This window comes from Elephantulus edwardii, unplaced genomic scaffold (genome assembly GCF_000299155.1).
Source record: "Elephantulus edwardii isolate Elephantulus edwardi_28Jun2011 unplaced genomic scaffold, EleEdw1.0 scaffold00446, whole genome shotgun sequence".
Taxonomy (NCBI): Eukaryota; Metazoa; Chordata; class Mammalia; order Macroscelidea; family Macroscelididae; genus Elephantulus; species Elephantulus edwardii.
The window spans coordinates 153,050-174,706 of NW_006400196.1; the positions used below are offsets into that span (position 1 = coordinate 153,050).

Sequence of the window (21,657 nt, forward strand, 5' to 3'; positions counted from 1 at the left end):
CTGGTTGTTGGTGCATATATTTGAATGATAGTGGTATTCACTGGACTTCCTTGTATGCGTATAGGTATTATCCTGTCACTGACAATATTGTACTTTAAGATGGATCTAGCAATGACTTTTTTAACTATGAAAGCAGGGAAAATCCATTCTATCACTCTCTTAACTTTTAGTGATGGCCAGCAGTTGCAGACATTCCTTTGTAACTTTATCACTCCAATTTCTGACTCTGTAATCACATGATAGTCTTGTGTCTCTGTTTTCACTTCTTACCGGGTCACCAGTCATCTAAGTAGAGTCTACCTTGCTCCAGTATGACCTCATTTTAACAGTAGCATCTTGCCAGGATTCTATTTCCAAACCACGTCACATCCTGAGGTTGGACATAGACATGAATTTTGTGGAGACACAAATAAACTTGGTAAAAGAGTTGTGAGGAAAAGATAAGTGTTAACTACCTCATGGTGATTGTTCTGTGTGGTCGAGTTGGAACGACCCATAGCCAACCCTCCAGCAGGTTTTCACATGGGAGGAGATTGCCCATCCTTTTGCCAGGAACAGTTGGTTGATTTGAGCTGCATGCGTTGGTATTGCAGGGCAGCTTCTTACTACTTGGCCACTGGAGGAGTAGAGCAAACTTGTGAGGAGAAGTTCATGCTGAATATCCTTTTTAATTTTACAGAAATATCTATATGCCTATTTGTGTGGTAAATTCAGTAATATTGAGATAAACAAATTCAGATAGAGAGAAGGTGAATTTGATGGAGCAAGAGGGAATGAAGAGGAGTTTCAAGGAGCTAATTATAATGACAAATCATAATCTAAACCAAAAGATAACAAGGTGAATACAGATTAGTTTGAAAAAATTTGTTGTTTTTGGTGTTTTGTACCATCAAGTTGGAACAGGACCATAGCTGACCCTTCAGTGGGTTTTCAGAGGCAGTAAATTGCATGGGAGAAGATCCTCTATAGAGCAGCTGGTAGATTCAAACCATGTTCCTTTGGTATTGCAGCAGTTTCTTCCTAGTAGGCTACCAGAATTCCCTAAAAAGACATGTTGAAAAACAGACATCCCTTAATCTTTTATTTTTTAAAACTTATTTTTGTTGTTGAGAACAAACACAGCAAAATATATACCAATTACTGTCTCTCCATGTATGATGCACTGCCGTTAATTACATTCTTTGATTATGTCAACCTCCTTCTCTAGGCTGTTCCTTCCCCATTAACATAAACTAACTGTGCCCTCAGATTCCTATCTAATTTTTTAATTGTTTCTGTCAATTTGATCCCCTATAGTATTTTTAAAATAACATAATACTCTCAAGGCAGACAATTACTAGTCAAACTAAACTATTATTTGTTTCAAGATATGTTAGATACTATTTTTGGCTTAAAAGATTATCTCAGGGCAATAGTATTGGGGTTTTATCTAGCTTGATACAGAAAGTCTGGGGTTCATGAAAATTTTAAATTCTATTCTGCATTTCTCCTACTTTTGATCAGGATTCTTTTGAGAGTCTGTTTTTCTTTCTTTCTCTGTGTGTAAATTATTTGGGTGAAGGTTTACAGAGCAAATCCATTTTCCATTTAACAGATTGTCCACATTTTGTTTTGCGCCAGTGATTACAATTCCCACCAATACCATCACTTATCTCTATACTCTCCTACCTCTCACTCTCACATTTCTTGTTTTTGTTCTTCCCTTCCTCATATCCCTCCATGGCTTCTGAACTTTGTCCTTGGGGAAAATGCTACCCTTTTGATCTCCAGTGGTTGATTGTTCTAAGGAGTCTTTATCTTTCTAAGCGTTACTTTTTTCTTCTTAAAAGTTTATATTTTGGCTGAAAATTGAGCCATGTGAGCAATTTCCATTCTAGACTTGAAGAGTGGTTCCTCCAGTCTCTATCTGACCAGTAGACCTGGTCTTTTTCAGGATTGTGAGTTTTGGTCCAAGTTTTTTATCCCGCTGTATTCAGGACCTCCTATTGTGATATCTTAGAGATAAGCACTGCTGGCTGAGTCCCATGTAGCTCTTCTGGTCTCAGGGGCCACAGAAGCAGAGGTTCAATCTACTCTTTGCACTAGCTGTTTCCATGAGTCTTTAGTTTTCGTCATTCTTCTCTCCTCTGGATTCTTCCATAGAATCTTTGACCACAATAATCAGTAAGTGTAGCTGGTACCATCTGGTTCTTCTGGCCTCATGGCAAAGGATAGTTCACAGAGATAAATAGTCAGACATTTCCATTTCTTGGCCCTCTTTCTGATTTTCCTTCTTCCTCTATTGATTCAGAAGATAGAGTCTAATAACCATACTACGGATGGCTGTTTGTCAACTTTTAAGACCCAACGTACTATGCAAAAATCTAAGAGGTAGAAAAGAAGCACTAACAACATTCATAGGTCAGTTAACTGAAATGTCCCATGAAACCATAACCTTAAACTTCCAAACCAATGAACTATGTCCTACTAAGTATTTGATTGTACATAAGAAGCCATAGCAGTTACTTTCTTCTGTCTTCATTGTCAATATGTGTGCTACACAAGGTTTACTAATTAAAGTTTTTACAGATGTACAATTTATTGACAGAAATTACAATTACCAACTATAGAACACTACCTTTAATCAATACAATTTTTTTATTATGGTGAGGCCTCCTTTATTCCTCCCTCTCACCCCTGGTTGTAGTTGTTGTTATGTGTTGTCAAGTCACCTGCAACTCATAGCAACCCTATGTACAACAGCTCTGAACCCTGCTCTATCCTGAGCCAACATTATTGTCTCTGACACATCTATCCCCATTACCCCAGTCACTGAATCAATCCATCTCATCAAAGATCTTCCTCTCTTGTGCTGTCCCTCCATCCTCCCAAGCATGATGTCCCTCTCCAAGGACGGTCCCTCCTTGCCCCAAGTATGTCAAATGGAGCTTCAGAATCCTTGCCTCCAAGGAGCAGCCTGGTTTCACCCTCTCCAAGTTGAACCATAGTATTTCAAGACTCTTCTCCACCCCTGGTAACCACTAGTAAACTTTGCTGTCTTTATATTTCTTTTCTTTTCCCCTATATTTTTATATAAGTGAGATAATATATTTGTCCTTTTGTGATTGACTTAATTCACTCATCATATTTTATTCAAGCTCCATTCATATTGTAGCTTGTATCAATACTCTGTTTTCCCTATTGCTAAATGATATAAATATGTAACATCTTATCTATCCATTTCTGTTGAAAGACATTTAAGTTATTCCCACTTTTTTGGGCTATTTTGAATTGCTCAGCAATGAACATTGGTGTACATTCTCTGTTTTCAAGACTTGTAAGTATAAAAATGACTATGAGATATCATCTCACCCCAGAAACAATAGCAAACCCAGCAGAGCAGCAAACAACAAATGCTGGCGAGGTTGGGAAGAAATTAGAACCCTTATTCACTGTTGGTGGGAGTGCAAAATGGTGGAATCACTGTGGAAGGCAGTATGGCACTTTCTCAAAAAGTTGGAAATAGGAACACCATTTGGCCCAGCAATTCCACTACTGGAGACATACCAGAAAGAAACCAGAACTGCTCCCTAGCAGATGTATGCACACCCATGTTTATTGCTACATTGTTCACAATAGCAGAGAGATGGAAATAATGCAAGTGCCCATCAACAAACAAATAGATAGAGAAGCTGTGGTATAATCACACAATGGTATAATCACACAACACTGAAAAACAAGAAACTCAGAAAAACTCATAAAAATTCTAAAAAATGGATGATCCTGGAGGAGTCATGACATGAGGGTTGAGAGGGAACTAAGTAAAGAGGGATAAATAATGTACATTGCATTGCAACAGATGAGGGAAAGAACTATATAAAAGAAATATGTTGCTGTTGTTGTTATGTGCCGTCGAGTCGCTTGCAACTCATAGCGACCCTATGTACAACAGCCCTAAACTCCGCTCTGTCCTGTGCCAATCGCACTGTCTCCGACACTCCCATCCCAATTATCCCAGTCACTGAATCAAATCACCTCATAGAGGGCCTTCCTCTCCTGTGCTGTCCCTCCACCCTCCCAAGCATGATGTCCCTCTCTAAGGACCGGTCTCTCCTCACAACATGTCCATAGTATGTTAGACGGAGCCTCAGACTCCTTGCCTCCAAGGAGCCACCTGGTTTAACCCTTTCCAGGACAAATCTGTTTGTTTTCCTAGCAGTCCATGGTATTCTCAATACTCTTCTCCAGCACCACAGCTCAAAGGCATCAATTCTCCTTCTATCCTCCTTGGTCATTGTCCAACTCTCTGATGCATAACAAGTGATTGCGAAGACCATGGCCTGTATCAAACACACCTTAGTCTCCAGAGAGACACCATTGCTCTCCAGTACTTTGGAGAGGTCCCTAAGAGCAGACTTTTCCATGGCAATGCGCCTTTTAATTTCCTGGCTGATGGTGCCAAGACTGTTGACTATGGAGCCAAGCAAACTAAAGCTGTGTACAATCTCAATCTCTTCACCATCCATCCTGATGCTGCCAATTGGTCCAGTGGTGGGAATTTTTGTCTTCTTGACGTTGAGCCTCAATCCATATTGTAGGCTGCAGTCCTTGACACTCTGCAGCAGGCGCTTCAGGTCCTCCTCAGTTTCAGCAAGCAGGGTTGTATCATCCGCATGACGCAGATTGTTGATAAATCGTCCACCAATCCTGACCCCACATTTCTCCTCATAGAGCCCAGCCTCTCGAATAATCTGTTCTGCATATAGGTTGAAAATGTATGGAGATAGGATGCATCCCTGACATACGCCCTTCCCAATTTTGAACCATGCAGTGTTCCCTTGCTCTGTTCTGATGACTGCCTCCTGGTCCAAGTATAAGTTTCGCGTTAGAACGATCAAGTGTTCTGGGATTCCCATTCTTCTCAGAGTCAGCCACAGTTTGTTATGATCCACACAGTCAAATGCCTTTGCATAGCCAATGAAACACAGATAGACATTCCTCTGGTATTCCCTGCTTTCAGCCAAGATCCATCTAACATCAGCTACAATATCTCTAGTACCACGACCCCTTCTAAACCAAGCCTGGACTACAAGGAAGAATTCAAGATACTAAAGAGTGGAATCAAAGATTTCAAAAGGCAGCACGGGATGACAAAGCACAACATTACAATGAAATGTGCAAGGAGTTGGAGTCAGAAAATCAAAAGGGCCGAACTCGCTTGGCATATCTTAAGCTCAAGGAACTGAAGAACAAATTCAAACCTCGAGGTGCCATAATCAAGGATGCTTTCGGCAGAATGTTAAATGATCCAGGAAGTAGTCAAAGAAGATGGAAAGAATATACTGAGTCACTGTATCGAAAGGAATTGGCAAAGACTATACTTTCAGGGATCATTTCTATAGTTCGTTACTAGAGAAGTTTCTCTGATCGTGTAGAGCACCGAAAACCATGAGGAGGAGACGCAGCGTTCTCTCCTGAGTGTGAAGCCGGCTCTTGGTGTTGCTTCGTTGCAACTGCCACTTGCCATTGATGATCGTTCTTCTCTCCCATCATGGGAGAGGAAGAGGGAGAGGACGCAGTCTGAGTGGAGAAAAATATTTTTTTAAAAAATGAAAAAAAAAAAGAAAGGAATTGGCAGACACAGAAGAATTTCATGAAACAACATATGAGCAAGAGCCTATGGTGATTAAAGAATAAGTTCAGGCTGCTTTGAAGGAAATGGCAAAAAATAAGGCTCCAGGAATAGATGGTATACCAATTGATATATTTCAGTTAACAGATGCTGCCATGGATGTGCTCACCAGGTTGTGCCAAGAAATCTGGAGAACAACCACTTGACCAACTGACTGGAAGAGATCGATATTTGTTCCTATCCCAAATGAAGGTGACCCAACAGAATGTGGAAAAGGAAATATACCCTAATTAAATATTATTTATATGACAACAGTTCAGAATAAGAACTGCATAGCAAAGTGGACTGGAGGTGGAAGGAAAGGAATTTGTGCAATAATGAAAGAATTTTTTTCAAAGAGAAAAGCAAACTGGGGGGATGGGTAGGGAGGAAAATGTGCAATAATGAATGAACGGAAATCCAAGGTCTCTACAAACTTGTTAAAACCTCAATTAAAATAAAAAATTTTAAAAAGTGACTGGTGAGTCTTCAGTGACTTGTGAGTATATCTAGCAATAGAATTATGTGGTCATTTAGTGAGCAGTGTTCAATTATTATTATTTTTTTTCAGGATACATCAACACACTTTTTATTACTGGATTATTGTGTTAAAGACGTTTTAGTATATCTGAAAGTGTTCTTTTAATGTACAAATAAGTACATTATATATAAGGCTAACACTTGACTAACTGATGTTAGATATGAATGATCTATTTCAAATTAGCAACAACAAAAGGTGCAAGAACCTGGGATTGCTTGTGTTTATGTTCCTAGCATTGTTATGTATGTATGTATATATTCATTTATTTTTTAATTTATTGAGATTTTAGTGAAAGTTTATAGAGAATTTGGATTTCCATTCATTCAGTGTTGCATATTTTCCTCCCTGCCCACCTCCCAAACTAGTTCGCTTTTCTCTTTAAAAAAAAAATCTTTTATTGTACAATTCCCCACCCCACCCCAGTCCTGTTTTACAACAGTGGCAATACGCAGTATTTGCCTTTTTGTTACTGAGATATTTTACTCAGCATAATGCCATCCAGGGCCACCCATTTTGTTTAATATTTCATAAGTTTCTTGTTTGTCCGTGCTGCATAGAATTCCATTGTGTGACTATACCACAGCTTCTCTATCTATTCGTTTGTTGATGGGCACTTGCATTGTTTCCATCTCTTTGCTCTTATGAACAATGTAGCAATAAACATGGGTGTGCATACATCTGCTTGGGTGGCAGTACTGGTTTCTTTAGGGTATATTTCCACAACTGCTGGGTCAAATGGTTTTTCTATTTCCAACTTTTTTTTTATTTTTTATTAAATTATTTTTGTGTGCGTGTACCGTCAAATCAGATCTGACTGGTACAGGAGGAGATTGCCCCTCCTTCCCCGGCAGAGCATCTGGTGGATTTGAACCATGCACTTCTGGGATTGTAGTTGCAGCTTCTTGCCACTAGGCCACCAGAGCTCCCTGTATTTCCAACTTTTTGAGAAAGCGCCATACTGCCTTCCACAGTGGTTCCACCATTTTGCACTCCCACCAACAGTGAATAAGGATTCCAATTTCTCCACAATCTCACCAGCATTTGCTGTTTGCTGCTTTGTTGATTTTTGCTTTTGTTACTGGGGTAAGGTGATATCTTAATGTCGTTTTGATTTTCATCTCTCTTAGAGCTAGGGATTTTGAATATGTCTTCATATGTTTGTTCGCCATCTGAATTTCTTCTTTGTGAAGTGTCTGTTCATATCCTGTTCATGCCCATTTTGTGACTGGGTTGTTTAACTTTATTTTGTTATGGTGCTCGAGTATTCTATAAATTTTAGATATAAATCCCTTATCAGACATGTCATGACTGTTGGAGAAGTTTTTTGATGTGCATAGGGATTTGATTCTTAGACAGTCCATTCATCTATTTTATCCTCTCCTGGTTGTAGGTTTTTCAGGATGCTTAGAAGACTGTTCATTTTGTGGATTAGGGCTTCTAGAGTTCTTCCAAGCTTTTCTCTGATGAAGTTTATAGTCCTTGATTTTAGTCGTAGGTCCTTGATTCACTTTGAGTTGGTTTTGTGTATGGTGTGAGGTGTAGGTCTTGCTTGAGTTTTCTGCAGGGAGCTTTCCAATTTTGCCAACAACATTTGTTTAAAAGGCTGTCATTTACCCACTTAACTGATTTCATCTCCTTGTCAAAAATCCATTGACTGTAGATGGATGGGCTGATTTCTGGGTTCTCAATTTTATTCCATTGATCTATGTGCCTGTCATTGTACCAGAACCACACTGTCTTGACCACCATGGCAGTGTAGCAGGATTTGAAATCGGGGAGTGTGATGCCTACTACCTTGTTCCTTTTCCCCCTTCTTTTTAAATTGTGATTTTTTTTTAAAAGGAAGTTTATAAAGACCTTGAATTTCAATCTATTCATTATTGCGTGTTTTCCTCCCTGTCCCCGCCCCCCCTTCACTCTTTTCTTTGGAAAAAAAGTTCTTCCACTGTTATAAAGCCCCCCTCCCCACCCCATCCACTTTACTATGCATCTCTTATTCTGGACTCATGACATTCCAAGAATAGCTAAACATATATTCGTTTTATATAGTTCTCTCTCTTATCTGTTTCAATTACATATACATTGTTTATCTCTTCTTAGTTTTTCCCCAACCCCTATGTCAGTCTTGTTTTATAACAATGGAATCAGTATTTGTCCTTTTGTGACTAAGATATCTCACTCAGTATAATGTCCTCCAGAGTCACCCATTTTGTATAATATTTCATGAGTTCTTTGTTTTCCAGTGTTGCATAATATTCCATTGTGTGAGTGTACCACAGCTTCTCTATCCATTCATTTGTTGATGGGCACTTGGCTTGTTTCCAACTCTTTGCTATTCTGAACAAGGCAGCAATAAACATTGGTGTGCATCCTTGTTTCTCTTTTTAAGGAGTGCTTTGCTTATTCTGGGTCTTTTTCCATTCCAGGTGAAATTGGAAATGACTTTTCCATCTTGTTGAAGAAAGTGCTCAATTCTTAATATTGTCAAAGATAATTATAATGGAGACACTTGAGGAGAGGAACTAAAAGGAGAGGAGGTTGTAGTTAAACAAGCAGGGTTTGTTTGATTCTGGAGGCAGTTCAGTGTCTAGTGGTGCCAAGATCTTGGGAAAACCATGAGCATATGTGTCTAAGACATATGGAAGAAAGAAACTCCATAGGAGATTAGTGAAGGAAAAGAGAAAGTACTGAGAGGTCAAATACTGTGTGGGTAAATGGATTCTAGATTATTGATATGGATTCTTTCTTAAATGATCTCTTCAATATTTTCCTGCTTTCAATCCATTTGACATGGCATTTTCAGCTTCCACTAAAAAATTGTATGACTTCCCACTAAACTAAGGAATAGATTGTTTTTTACATTTATATTTTTTAAATTTTACCATACATTAGAGAGCAAGTAAGATAAATACCTTACTTAGCTCATCTCATTCAGTTCCTACAATAGCACCATGAAGGTACTAATGGTACTAATTTTATCCCTGTTTTTAGCTCAAGAATTGAATTACAGAGAAGAAAATTTGTGCAAGACCACCTTGAAGTGGTGGAATCAGTGTCTATACATAGCTTTAATTCTTATTTACTGTTGCATAATCTGGCATTTGGAACCCTCCTGAGTATGATTCCTAGTTTTCTTTTTAGCTTTTGGAGGTGTTTTTAGCAGCGATCAGAATCCAAGTACAGATTGGACTGCAATTCTATATAACTAGTAATGTTATCCTGATAACTAGTAATGCAATAATGACAATCCTTGAAAACAAGTAATGTTATCAAGTACTTGTTGGTCCTTGCCATAAAATACAGTCTTCTTTTCTCAGTCTGTCAAAATCTTATCGGTTCTTGTAAGTCTATGATGAATATCATCTTTTTCATGAAAGTCACTTTCTTGTCAATCCATACCAAATACAGTGCCTTGGGATCTTTCCTTTGTCTAAAACTCCATAGAATTTTATCCATACTCTTCTAATTGACATTAAGCACAGTTTAATTGTTTTCAATTGATGATATATGTGTTTATCTCAATGATAAATTGAATCAACAGTGTTGACTCAATGAGGGCAGAGATTTTTTCCCCTTTTGGGGCTCAGTATGTATTGTAGGACAAAAGAAAGCCCATGCACAATTGTTAAAGTGCACTGGATTAAAAGTAGTAGTCCAAGTGATTAGTCCAAGTATATGGATATAGACAATGGCAGAATCAAGACCAGAATCAAGCTCTCCAAAACCATAAGCCAAGACTTTCCCTATAATAACTTTTTTTACTTTTCCTCCAGCTTCAATTTCTTTCTATACTTTATGCTGTGCTTACAGATCTGTACATACTTGGAAGCTTCTGGCCTTTCTCTCAGCACAAACATATGAGATTCTCCCAACCCCCCATATGCACGTATACACACAGAGGGCTCTAATTCAGCCAAGGATATAACTTCACCAATTCACCCAATAATAACACCAACCAATCAACCTGCTGCCATAGGAATGACCGGGACTCAGCTAACATCTTGTGTTACAGGGTAGATCAGTGCTCCCTTGAGCTCAAGGCTCTGGCATTTCGGAAGATCACCAGACCCTTCTTCCCAGACATCTCCAAATAGGTTAAAGCACTAACTTTTTAAGTTAGCAGCAGAGTGCAGGGACTCCTTCATTCAGTAATGGTGTTCCCAGGTCCACCATCTCCCACTTTTATCCAGCCTACCTGGTCCTTCCTAGCACAGATTTGTTTGCACTTGGGAAGAGTTTGTCCACATCCAGTGACATTTCGTTTTGTTTCACCTTAAAGTACATGTTCAGTGTCCTTTTGCAGCCTTCTTCTTATCCTGGCAGGTATTTATAGCAGAAAAAAAAAAACAGTTGCCATCAAGATGTCAAAAAAATAGAGATGTTACATTAATCACAGAAGATGCAAACAGTGGTATACTGCACAGTCATGAAAAATGACAGCATAGAAAAAAAATTGAACTATTCGGCCTTATATTGCTCAATGGGGGGGGGGAATCAGATTAAAGGACATTTTTATGCCATATCATTGTTTGTGACTTGTATATGCCTAAATGCATGCACCATCTGGAAGCTTTCACATTAAAAATCCCAATGGACTTGTGCCAAAAATATTTGCTCATGTTTATTTTCTATAGTGATGATGGATTTGAATTACCTGTGTAATCATCCACTCAATACATGTCTACCTCTCCTTCACAAAAGAACAAATTCTTTCTCAAGCTAGACTGTGACCAAATTGTTACACTGAAGTGTCACATATGTGAAGCTGGGCAGGGCTTTCCTTTCAGAAGCGTTTTGTTAATTAAGCAGTCAAAAACACTAAACCAAAGGAGTGTAACAAAACAGATGGGAGAGGGCTCTGTAGAATTTGAGTTTATTTTCTCCTGTTGTTAGGGAAGGAACACCCTAATCGTTCTAAAGTCGTTTTTCATCCAGGGCATCACAGGAGATGCTGAGTGAAGGCCTTGCTATGGGGAAGCGGTGGGTGGGTGGGTGGGACATGGAGTGCCTTCCAGCTCTTGGTCTAGGCAGGGATGTCTGGGTACTGAGACTCAGATTTTTTTCCTTTGTTTTCTCTCTTACAGTTCCTGTTACTGGCACATCTGGTAAGTGTTCAACCCACATCCTCCCCCCTCCCCTAACAGCACTCCTCTTCTGCCTCCTCTGTTCCCAGTGCCCTGCTGGCAGCTCAGGAATGAAATCAAGGAGAGACAATTATTCTCAGAGGAGAATTATTCTCTGTCTCGTCTCCCCTTACCTGCTTCCCCTGCTTTCTCCTCCTCCACCTCTCCCAGGGAGGCAGGTAATGTGCCATCACATGCACAAATGGGTGTTTCTGCTCCTCTGGTTCTGTTCTAGTGAGTTATCACAGCTACTATCACACAAAGCGAGAATTCTGTTCTCTTGTCTAACTGCCTTACAGTCTACAAAACGAACCAACCTACCACTGCCATAAGTTAATTTTGACTCCTGGAGACCTTTCGTCATCTCTCTAGGAGTAGCTGGTGTATCAGAACTGATGACATTTCTGGTTAGCTGCCCATCATGTAACGCATGGCATCACCAACGCTCCTTAAATAAAACCAAGAGCTCAGCAATTTTGATTCCTACTCATGCAAAATCACATGGTCTGCCTAGGTTGTCTTTGCGTGTTGATAACTCTTCTGGTTTGCGTGGATCTGAGGACTTCAGGGCTTGTTGACCTGCACAGAGAGAGGATGTGCCTCTGGCCCAATGGACTTTGCTGTCTTTATCTGTATCACTTATTTTGCAAGGACTTCAGACCAGATGGTCTTAGACTTGCCTGTCAGCCTCTCTACTCCACCCACTCTTTGTCCTTCTGAGGACACAGAGGATACTTTGTGTTTGGTGGGAGGAAGGGCCATCCTGGCCTCCTTCCTAATGGATAAGGAATGACATTGGGTCAGAACAAAAAGCTGCTATCTGATTCCCAAGCCTGACATCTCCACCAGATGCACAACTTTTCAACTCTGGGTAGAATATCTCTATAGGAGAGACAATTGAGTCCCAACAGAGTGTTATTTGTGAGATGTGTATGTGCCCGTATAAGAGAAAGACAGACACACACATACACACAAGCACAGGAGAGATAAAGGAGAGAGAATGAGAGATAGAGGGAAAAGTGGTTAGTATAACCTTTGGGGATTAAAAATATATACCTAAAGTATCTCTTTCTATATACACATCTTCCGTTGTTGTTGTTAGATGCCGCTGAACCAGGTACAACTTATAGAGACCATATGAACAACAGATCTGAATCCAGTCCTATCCTGTGCCATCCTCATCATCTCTGACACACTTGAGTCCATTGCCGTAGTCACTGTGTCAATCCATTCCCTTAAAGGTCTTCCTGTCCTCCACTGTCCAATCACCTTTCCAAACATGACTTCCTTCTTCCCCGGGTGATGCAAGTGGTTAAAATAAGAAATTACAATTGAGCTACTTCCCAAAGATTATGGTCCTGAAAAAAACATATGGAACACAGTTCAACTCTGGAACACATGGGTTATATTATTCTGCTTACTAGGAGTAGTGGAGCTCCCTCAGAGGTCCTGGGGGCCCCGGTCTCATGGTGGATGTGCAAGAAGGATAGTCTTCAGTTGCAGAACAGTTCTGGATCTGGCTCCACCATTACTGCCTTCACTAGAAACACAGAAGCTCCTTTGCTTGACATTCAGGGCCTGCCTGCTCAGTCTCCATGCCTCTTACTTTCCCTTCTTTCTGCCCCTCAGCAGATCTTCCAAAGGCGGTGGTGAACATCGAGCCCCCGTGGATCAATGTGCTCAGGGAGGACTATGTGACTCTGAAGTGCCACGGGGCATACATCCCGGGTAACCACTCCACCCAGTGGTTCCACAGAGGGAGCCTTATGCCAACTGGGGTCCAGCCCAGCTACCGCTTTAAGGCCACCTTGGATGACAGCGGAGATTACAGGTGTCAGACACCCCTGACCAGCCTCAGCGACCCAGTGCAGCTGGAAGTGGTTTCTGGTGAGTGGAGGACAACCTGGAGGGGCTGGGAGGACAAGGGGAGAGGCAATCTGCTTACTTTGCAGTGGTTTTCAGGAAAGTGGGTGGGGTGGGCTGTTTACTTAGGAAGCATGGCTGAGAGTTGTTGGAAGCCGTTCTGCCCAATCATTTCCCCTTTTCACCATCCCTTTTCTTAGTATGTGTGGTGAGGGTGGAAGTGTCAATGAAATCCCTCAGACTATATTAATGGTTGTTTTTGCTTTGTCCTGATTGAGAGAGATCACAAGACCACAAACATGTGAGAGAAGCAGAAGGAAATCCATAAAACCCTTCGATTCTAATGGTAGAGCAAGAAAACACAAGGCTGGTGTCAGATCACGGCTGAGTTCAGCTCTTGAAGTTACTAACCATACAGTCAAGACAAATTTATTTAACCCCTGAGTCTCTGTTCCCTTGCCGCCTCTCCTCTTCTTCGTGTCCCTTCTTAATGCTCATTGCTGTTGTATGCCTTGTCTTTCTTTTGTACCAGCATAAGCAACTTGAATTTAAAGTTGTATCTTATCCATCTTTGCAGTTCCAGCCTCTGACACAGGGCTAAACTTAATAAATGTTGACTGAACAGATCAATGATTGCATAAACCTCCTGGTACACAGTAGCTACTTTCCACAAAGTGAAGTGATGAGGTGATTAAGATGGATATTATCATCCTTCCTTTTCACTTGGTCCCCTGTCCTTTACCTGGTTCCTATACTTTTCTAAAAAATATGCATCAGGTTATTTATCCATCAGATAAAGACTCTGTTGACATGAAGCTTCACATTTACCAAGATTCATCAATTAGGCTGCTTATTGGATGTCCATAGTGTTCTACTTCCCCAAAGATATAAATCTCTGATGTCTGTCTCTGTGTCCTTTTCACATGCATCTTTTCTGTCTGAATGGACCCACTGCATCGTAAAAACAATGCAGCTAATGTTAGGGGTGGCAGTGTTTGGCTTTCACTAACTCCCCAAGGGGATAGAGATCCCATTAACAATGTCAACAGCACAAAGCCCATTGCCATGAGGCCAGACAAACCCCTCATGCTCCCCGTACATTTTTCTGTCAATTTTAATGCCAGCTTTCCCTCCCATGCTCTCGAAATGTTATTTGGTCCACAATTCATTGCAATGACCACATGGAACGCATCAACAATATTCATGATTATGGGACTTACAGGGGAGTAGCTGGTTACTATTCAAGTCAGAAACACCAAGCATACAATCTTTCAGTCAGTACAGCTTCTTCTCAGATGTGCCTTGCTTCATGGCTCTGAGTTTGGTCTGGAGGCTCTGGGCACAGCCATCGTCACAAAGTTCTTTTAATTCTTCTGGTTATGATGTTCTTACTCTCCTCCAGTTCAACCCTGCCCCATTCCACCAGTAAGACTAGATGAAGATCCTCGGCTCTAGCTATGTGAGGCAGCAGTTCCAGTTCAGCTCTGTCTCATACCAGTCATTGGTTCTCCTCCTGCTCTTCTTCTTCTTCTGCTGCTGATACTGGTCTGAGCCTCTGCCTAGGACAGGAATCTCTGACCCAAAGGACGTAGTACACTCTCTGCCTCTTCTTTCTTGATAGTTGTGAGATTTCTATTTTCTACTTCTGAACCTACTCAAGTTAAGTCTAGTGAGATGGTAAACTGATGAAGCCTCTTAGATAGAGCAGGATTTTCTGATGGCCTCGAGGCAAGAAGCTGCCCTGCAATCCTGAAGGCATGTAGTTTGAGGCCATCAGCTGCTCTGCAGGAGAAGGAAGGACAATCTCCTCCCATGTGATTAATTGCCACTGAAAACCAGCTGAATGATCAACTATGGGTTGGTTCTGATGCTATGACACACAACAGAAACAACAGAGCAGGGTTCAGAGCTATTGTGTATAGGGTCGCTGAGAGTCTTTGTGGACTGGAGAGCACATAACAACACCACATCTTTTATTTACATATTCCACTTCAAAGGTGCTATTTACCTTATTTCTGTTATTAGGAAGCTACCTAATTCCTTGGTCGAGCCACAAGCATCCCACATTTGTAAGTCCTACCCAGCCATGATTTCATATGAGCACAATTAAATGTTCTGGAATTCCCACTCTCAATGTTAGCCATAATTTATTACATTCCACACAGTCAAATGCCTTTGCATAGTCAACAAGACACAAGCATACATTCTTCTGGCATTCTCTGCTTCCAGACAGGATTCATCTGACATCCATAATGATATCCCTAGTGTTCTGGCCTTTTCTAAACCCAGCTTGAACTTCTGACAGTTCTCTGTCAATGTACTATTCTAGTAGTTTTTGAGTGATCTTCAGCAATATTTTGCTTGTATGTGATATTAATGATATTGTTTGATAATGTCAACATTCTATTGAGTCACCTTTCTTGGGAATGGGAACAAATATGGATCCCTTCAGTCAGTAGGGAAGGCAACTGTCCTGCAAATTTCCTGTCATAAACTGATAAGCACACCCAGGACTGCATCTGTTAGTTAAAACATGTCAATTGGTATTCCATCAATTCTTGGGACCTTATTTTTTGCTTATGCCTTTACTGAAGCTTGAGCTTCATACTTCATTACTATAGGCTCTTATTCATGTGGTACTTCCTGAAAGTTTACCAGTATCAAGTAATTCTTTTTGGCATGGCATTTCTGCATCTAATTCAGGCCATGGTCTTCTCAATCACATCAGAGAGCTGGAAACGGAATAAAGATGACAGAAGAATTGATGCCTTTGAGTTGTAGTGCTGGAGAATAATATGGAATATTCCACGGACTGCCAAAAAAACAAACAATATGTCTTGGAAAGGGTGTGGCTAGAGTGCTCTTAGGAGGTGAAATGGCAAAGCTTTGTATTTTATACTTTGTGTAGCTAGGTGAGACTATTCCTTTGCCAAGGACATCACACTTGGAAAGAGAGGGTTAATGACGGAGAGGAAGATCACCAACGAGATGGATTGACACAGTGACTTCAGCAATGCACTTTGATGTATCAGAGATGAGGTGGATGGCACAGAATAGGGACAGCTTTAAGATCATCTGTTCAGACCCTTGGACCGGACGTGGTATCCTTCCGTGGTAGCCAGCGAGCTCATGGCAGAGGGACAGAGAAGAGAGTACATAAAGGATTTCTTTGCCACGATTCTTGTGTGCATGTTTAACATACGATGGGTCCCAGATGTGGTCTTAATCAAGAAGAGTTATGACTGCACCAAAAGTCAGCGTCGTAGAAACTGGAAACTGAAAGAGCTTGCTAGAGATAGGGAAAACACAGATACAGATGATGAAAGACAATACCAAAATTTCCTTGAAGATCTGGAAAAAGATGAGACGCTTAGGAAAAATGTCAACATTTACCGAGATTCCACCATCCCTGTAGAAAGTGATACAGATGATGGAGCACCTCGAATTAGTCTGGCAAAGATGCTTGAAGACTTTCATCTTTCCAGGATGCAACTGGTGAAAAAGGTGCATCAGTGATAACCTCATGAGATCATGCTGTAAACTGTCATATCCTTGGAAGTCAAGGAAATGGCCAGAATAATCTTTTATTTCTTTTGTTGAGAATATTATCCAGTGTGCCTCCATATTGAATAAAGAGAAAATTAGCTTTAAATCTAAAAAAAAAGATCAGCTGTTCATAAAGTCACTATGAGTTGTACTTGGCTTGAGGGCACCTAACAACAACAACAACAACAACAACAACAATCTGGTCTGATTCCAAACTTGACTTCTTTCCACCGTATATCAGAATGGCTGATCTGAGTCTCAGAATTTAATTAAAGGGCTATGGTTCCTGTGATCCTTCTGTATCTTACAGATTGGGTGTTACTCCAGACCTCTCAGTTGGTGTTTCAGGAGGGGGACTCCATTGTGCTGAGATGTCACAGCTGGAAGAGCAAGCCCCTGTACAAGGTCACGTTCTTCCAGAATGGGAAGTCTCAGAAGTTTTATCCCAAAAATTCCAACTTCTCCATCCCACGAGCAAACCACAGTCACAGTGGAGATTACTACTGCAAAGGTTTTCTAGGGAATCAGCCTCACCAGTCACACAATGTGACCATCACTGTCCAAGGTAGGGGGAACTTTCTCAGGGTGTAGGGAGGGGAAATGGTTGTACAACTCAAGGAAAGTAATGAGGGCCCCTGAATTGTATGAATATCAACTGTTGAGTTGATATGTTTTGCTGTGTATATATTCTCAACAAAACCTAAAACATTTTAAAAAAAACAACCCCAAACTGGTAGCAATGAGGGGGAAAAAACTGTAAGGAAGCGGGAGGGGAGGGTAGATGGTTAGGGCTTAAGTGATATAGGCCTACGTGAATCTCAGAAATGCCTCAGCTGGAAAACCGGGCCCTTGGACAAAGAGCCAAGGAGAAGAGATGTGGACACATTACTACTGAGTATTGGCCAGAGACAAGGGTAGGGCTCCGAGTTCCGAGTTCTGACACGTTGAGGTGAAGAGGGACAGGGCTGTTGTCCCTTTTTAAAATGCAGGCTCCATATTAAGAACAAAAGAACTTTCTCAGTGGTTTTCTAAGCTGCTGGACGTTCCTAAGAGCTGAATTAACTCCATTCATTCCCAAAGGCCTCGTGTGTCCTGGCCAGTTCAACAATTTGCTTAATATAGTAGTAGCTCTTGAGTCTTTAGTTCTACTCTCACTGCTACCCTGAGCATCGAAAGGAACCCCACCTATGCCCTTGCACACGCCTCATTATGCCAAGTCCTTGTGAGTTTGGTGGAGATACTTGGGTATAAGGAAGGCCCAGGCCCAGCTACAGAGACTCTGGGCAGGTAAGGTTTCTATAAACCTTGCTGCAACTATGAGTGACCCCGACAGAAAACAGCTACAGGTGACAAGCACTGGGATATAGCATTGGAGGAAGATGGGGACGATGAAGATGGTGCAGGAATAGTGTTGCCTGTTCTGAGCTCTCTTTTCCCCAGGGTCTAAGAAGGCGAGCTCTTCCTCAATGGAGGTGATCATCGCAGGAGTGATCTCTGGGATTGCGGTAATAGTCATTGTTGCTGCTGTGGTAGCCTTGTTCCACCTCAAGAGAAAACGAATTTCAGGTTTGTGGTTCCTTTTGGCCTCTCTTATTAAAATTTCTACTTGGGCAAGATCCTAGACCCAATCTTTACTAGCACGTCTGCCTTTGAAATAGATAAATCACAGCTTTCCACTATATAGCTCCATATTTTACTCATTCAACAAACATTGAATAAAATTGCTTGTGTGTTTGGCAAGATGGGCAATCTCCTACTATGTGATTTGCAGCCTCTGAAAACCCACTGGAGGGTCAGTTATGAGTTGGTTCCCACTCAAAAACAATGAAAGAGAGAGAGACAGAGACAGAGACAGAGATGTTCAATCCCTGCTCTCAAGGTTTTTATAGTATATGGTATTGTGGAGAAGATAGAATCATAAATAGATAATAATAACTGGACAGAGTAAGAATAATGATAAGGAAATGGAAAGGCTGTGATGAGAAGTCACAAAACTGAGCATCCAGTGGGGCAGTTAGAGAAGGTTTCATGAGGCAGGGGAAGTATTGTATTGTGTAGTAATTGAAGAATATATGCTGATATCAAACAACCTGGATTCAAGCCTCACCTCTTTAGCTCACAGCTGTGTGACCTTGGGTGAGTCACTTAATCTCTCTGTGCTTCTGTTTACCTCATTTGGAAAATAAGGACACTATTAGACTCATCTCAGAGTTGCTAGTTTGAATGATGTCAGGGCATCAGTAGTGCCTACCCATTGTTGAGTCCATTCAATCACAGCAATCCTGTAGGACAGAGTAGAACTGCCTGAAAGGGTTTCCAAGGCTGTAAAGCCTCACAGAAGCAGACTGCCAAGTCTGTCTCTTGTAAGGTATCTGGTGGGTTTGATCTGCCAAGCTTTTGTTTAGTAGTCAGCACTTAACCACTGTGTCAAAAGGACCTTAAACCAAAAAGCTAAAACCAAACCTATGGCCATCATATCTAACTCATAGCAACCCTCCACTGGGTTTCTGAGGCTATAGAGCTTTACAGGAGGAGACTGTCCATTCTTCTCCCAGAGAGGTTGGCGAAATTGGACTGCTGACCTTTTGCGATCCAACAGGAAATGTACTATGCCTCCAGGGCTCTTTGAATGGTATAAAGAGCATATATGTAAGCACTTTAAACATTATGGAGGAAAGGATAATTGGAGATGGCAGTTAGACAAGCAGAGAAGACTAGAAGAGTATTCCAGCCATGAAGATTGAAAGTGTGGAAATGAGTCTGTGACTAGGATTGTTGTTGTTTTTGTTAAGTGCCATCGAGTTGCAGGCGACTCATAGTGACCCTGTGAAAGAGAGTCCTCAATGCTTGGGTGCCTTTCATCCTCTCTCCAGGTTCATAGGGTTTCCAGAGGCAAGCTATTATGGAAGTGGATGCCACTCCTCCTTCTAAGCTTGTTTTAACTGGAGAGCTCCATTTCACTCTCTGTCCGCATTGGGTAACTGACCATTAACACTTTTGACACATCAGTGTCACAGTGTTCAGCCTCACAGCAACCACTAGTTACCACTATAAGGCAATTTGTACACCAGGGCTATATGACCTAGAGGAATGTCTGAACAAAAACAATGAAAGACAGGCCCCAGGGCCACGGATTAAAAGTCGCCCACCTTTGACTTAGTAGCATCGCTTTCTGCCCACTGGGCCAGATGATCTCTCTCTCTATGTTGATGTTATTGTTGGTAAGTGCCATCGAGTTGCAGGCTACTCATAGTGACCCTATGAAGGAGAGTCCTCAACGCTTGGCTGTCTTTCATCCTCTCTCCAGCTTCATCCTCTATCTAGATGACTAGGATAGGGAAGGGAAATGAAGGTGGTAAGTAATCGAATGCTGTTACAATCAACCACAAAACAGAAAGAGAGGAGATGAGGCACACCAGAGTTGGAGTGGAGGTCACCAGTGGAGTCTGTGCTTGACTCCAGAGATGGTCACAAGACTTTAAGCTCTTTGAGGGCAGAGGACAGAAATCTCCTTTTCCCCTTCACCCCAGTTTCCCTGGCACCAATCACAGTATTTTGTACTCAGGAAGTTGCTCAATAAATATCTGTTCATTGACTAATAATTGGAAGAACTTCTCTCTTAGAAGGAAGCTTTGTTCCTCCTTAGCCTTAATGTGAAAGAGAGAAGAGGGAAAGGAAGGTACCCTACTAAGAAAATCATCACAATTCAAAATTCGTACTGGAGACAAATGAGTGCTAAAGATAAGGAGATTTGCAGACAGAATAAGGGGTAGGGGGGAAGACTTGGAGCCACAAAGAAAGAAGAACAACAACAACCCCAACCCAAATCAAAACCCCCAAACTACTACTAATACCTTACAGAAAAGATTGCAATCCATTCTGAAGTAGCTAGGATTTCAGCTACTGAGAAGTTAATATAGAGACATTGTCAAGGGGGATAATTTTCAAAGAGGTTCAGGGATTTCATTGAGTAAGGCCTAGAAAGTTCTGACTCAGGTGTCAGATTTTGATAGACCACCACCAAAAAAAGGTGCTGAGCGAGAGCAAGTGAAAAAACAGAGGTTTATTAGACATTCATAATAGACTATGAACGTGTCAGAATAGAACTAACCCATCTTCATCTTACATAGGAGTTTATACATATGAGTATATGTATCTGTATCTGTTTTCGAGTGGAAAGTCAAGATTACACAGCTTTTGATTAATTTATGGCAGTGCACAGCTTGGATGGATCTTTGGTGGCCTTTGGGACATCTGCTCTTCGGCTACCTTCTTTTTTTAGGATGAGTCCGTTTTCCTTGTGGTACATTGCCACAGTCACACATCATTGTCCAGAATAGTTTCTGATTGATTTGCTTTGTTAGCATTTCCTTTTGCCATTCCCTACCAATATGGAAGAATACTATTGAGAGGAGGAAAAAAGATTCTTTGTTTTTTTTAATAATACAGAGCAAGTCTGAAGAAGGTCCATTCGTGGTCCCTCCATCACTCGCAGGAATCCCCATAATTCCAATTTTTTTTTCTTTCTGGAGCAGTCCTTGTTTAGGTCAGAACAGCGCCTAGGGAGCTGCAGAGTGGGGAAGAAAGGAAATGTCTGTGAGAAGGATAGTTTAAGTTGGTTTTAACCTACTCCTTGACCCTGACAACTCAGGCCCTGTCCATAATCCTACTAACCTCCTATGTGCCCCTCCTAGCTCTCCCAGGAAACCCTGAGCACAGGGAAATGGGAGAGAACCTCCCTGAGGAAGCAGGTGAGTACAGCCTCTGTGGGGGACCAGTCATGCCCCACCCAGGGCTGCCATATGGATTGGAACCATCGAGAAGTAGTTTGTGTGAGTTCATTTGAGAGTACAAGAGATGCAGGGGCAGTGGGATGAGGGCAGGGGCTCAAATTGCTTGGCCAGCTCTGAGTCTAATTCCTAGGCCTACAGAGG

At 41.3% G+C, this 21,657-nt stretch overlaps 1 protein-coding gene across 1 annotated transcript in view; it reads left to right on the top strand.

Moving 5' to 3' along the window:
- FCRLA (Fc receptor-like A) overlaps positions 1–21,657 on the top strand; it is a 72,554-nt gene that overhangs the window by 13,358 nt on the left and 37,539 nt on the right. Inside the window, exons 2-6 of the mRNA XM_006902754.1 lie at positions 11,276–11,296; positions 12,944–13,201; positions 17,034–17,288; positions 18,164–18,289; positions 21,418–21,474. Of these exons, the coding sequence (XP_006902816.1) occupies positions 11,276–11,296; positions 12,944–13,201; positions 17,034–17,288; positions 18,164–18,289; positions 21,418–21,474 (717 nt within the window). The remainder of the gene's footprint in view (positions 1–11,275; positions 11,297–12,943; positions 13,202–17,033; positions 17,289–18,163; positions 18,290–21,417; positions 21,475–21,657) is intronic.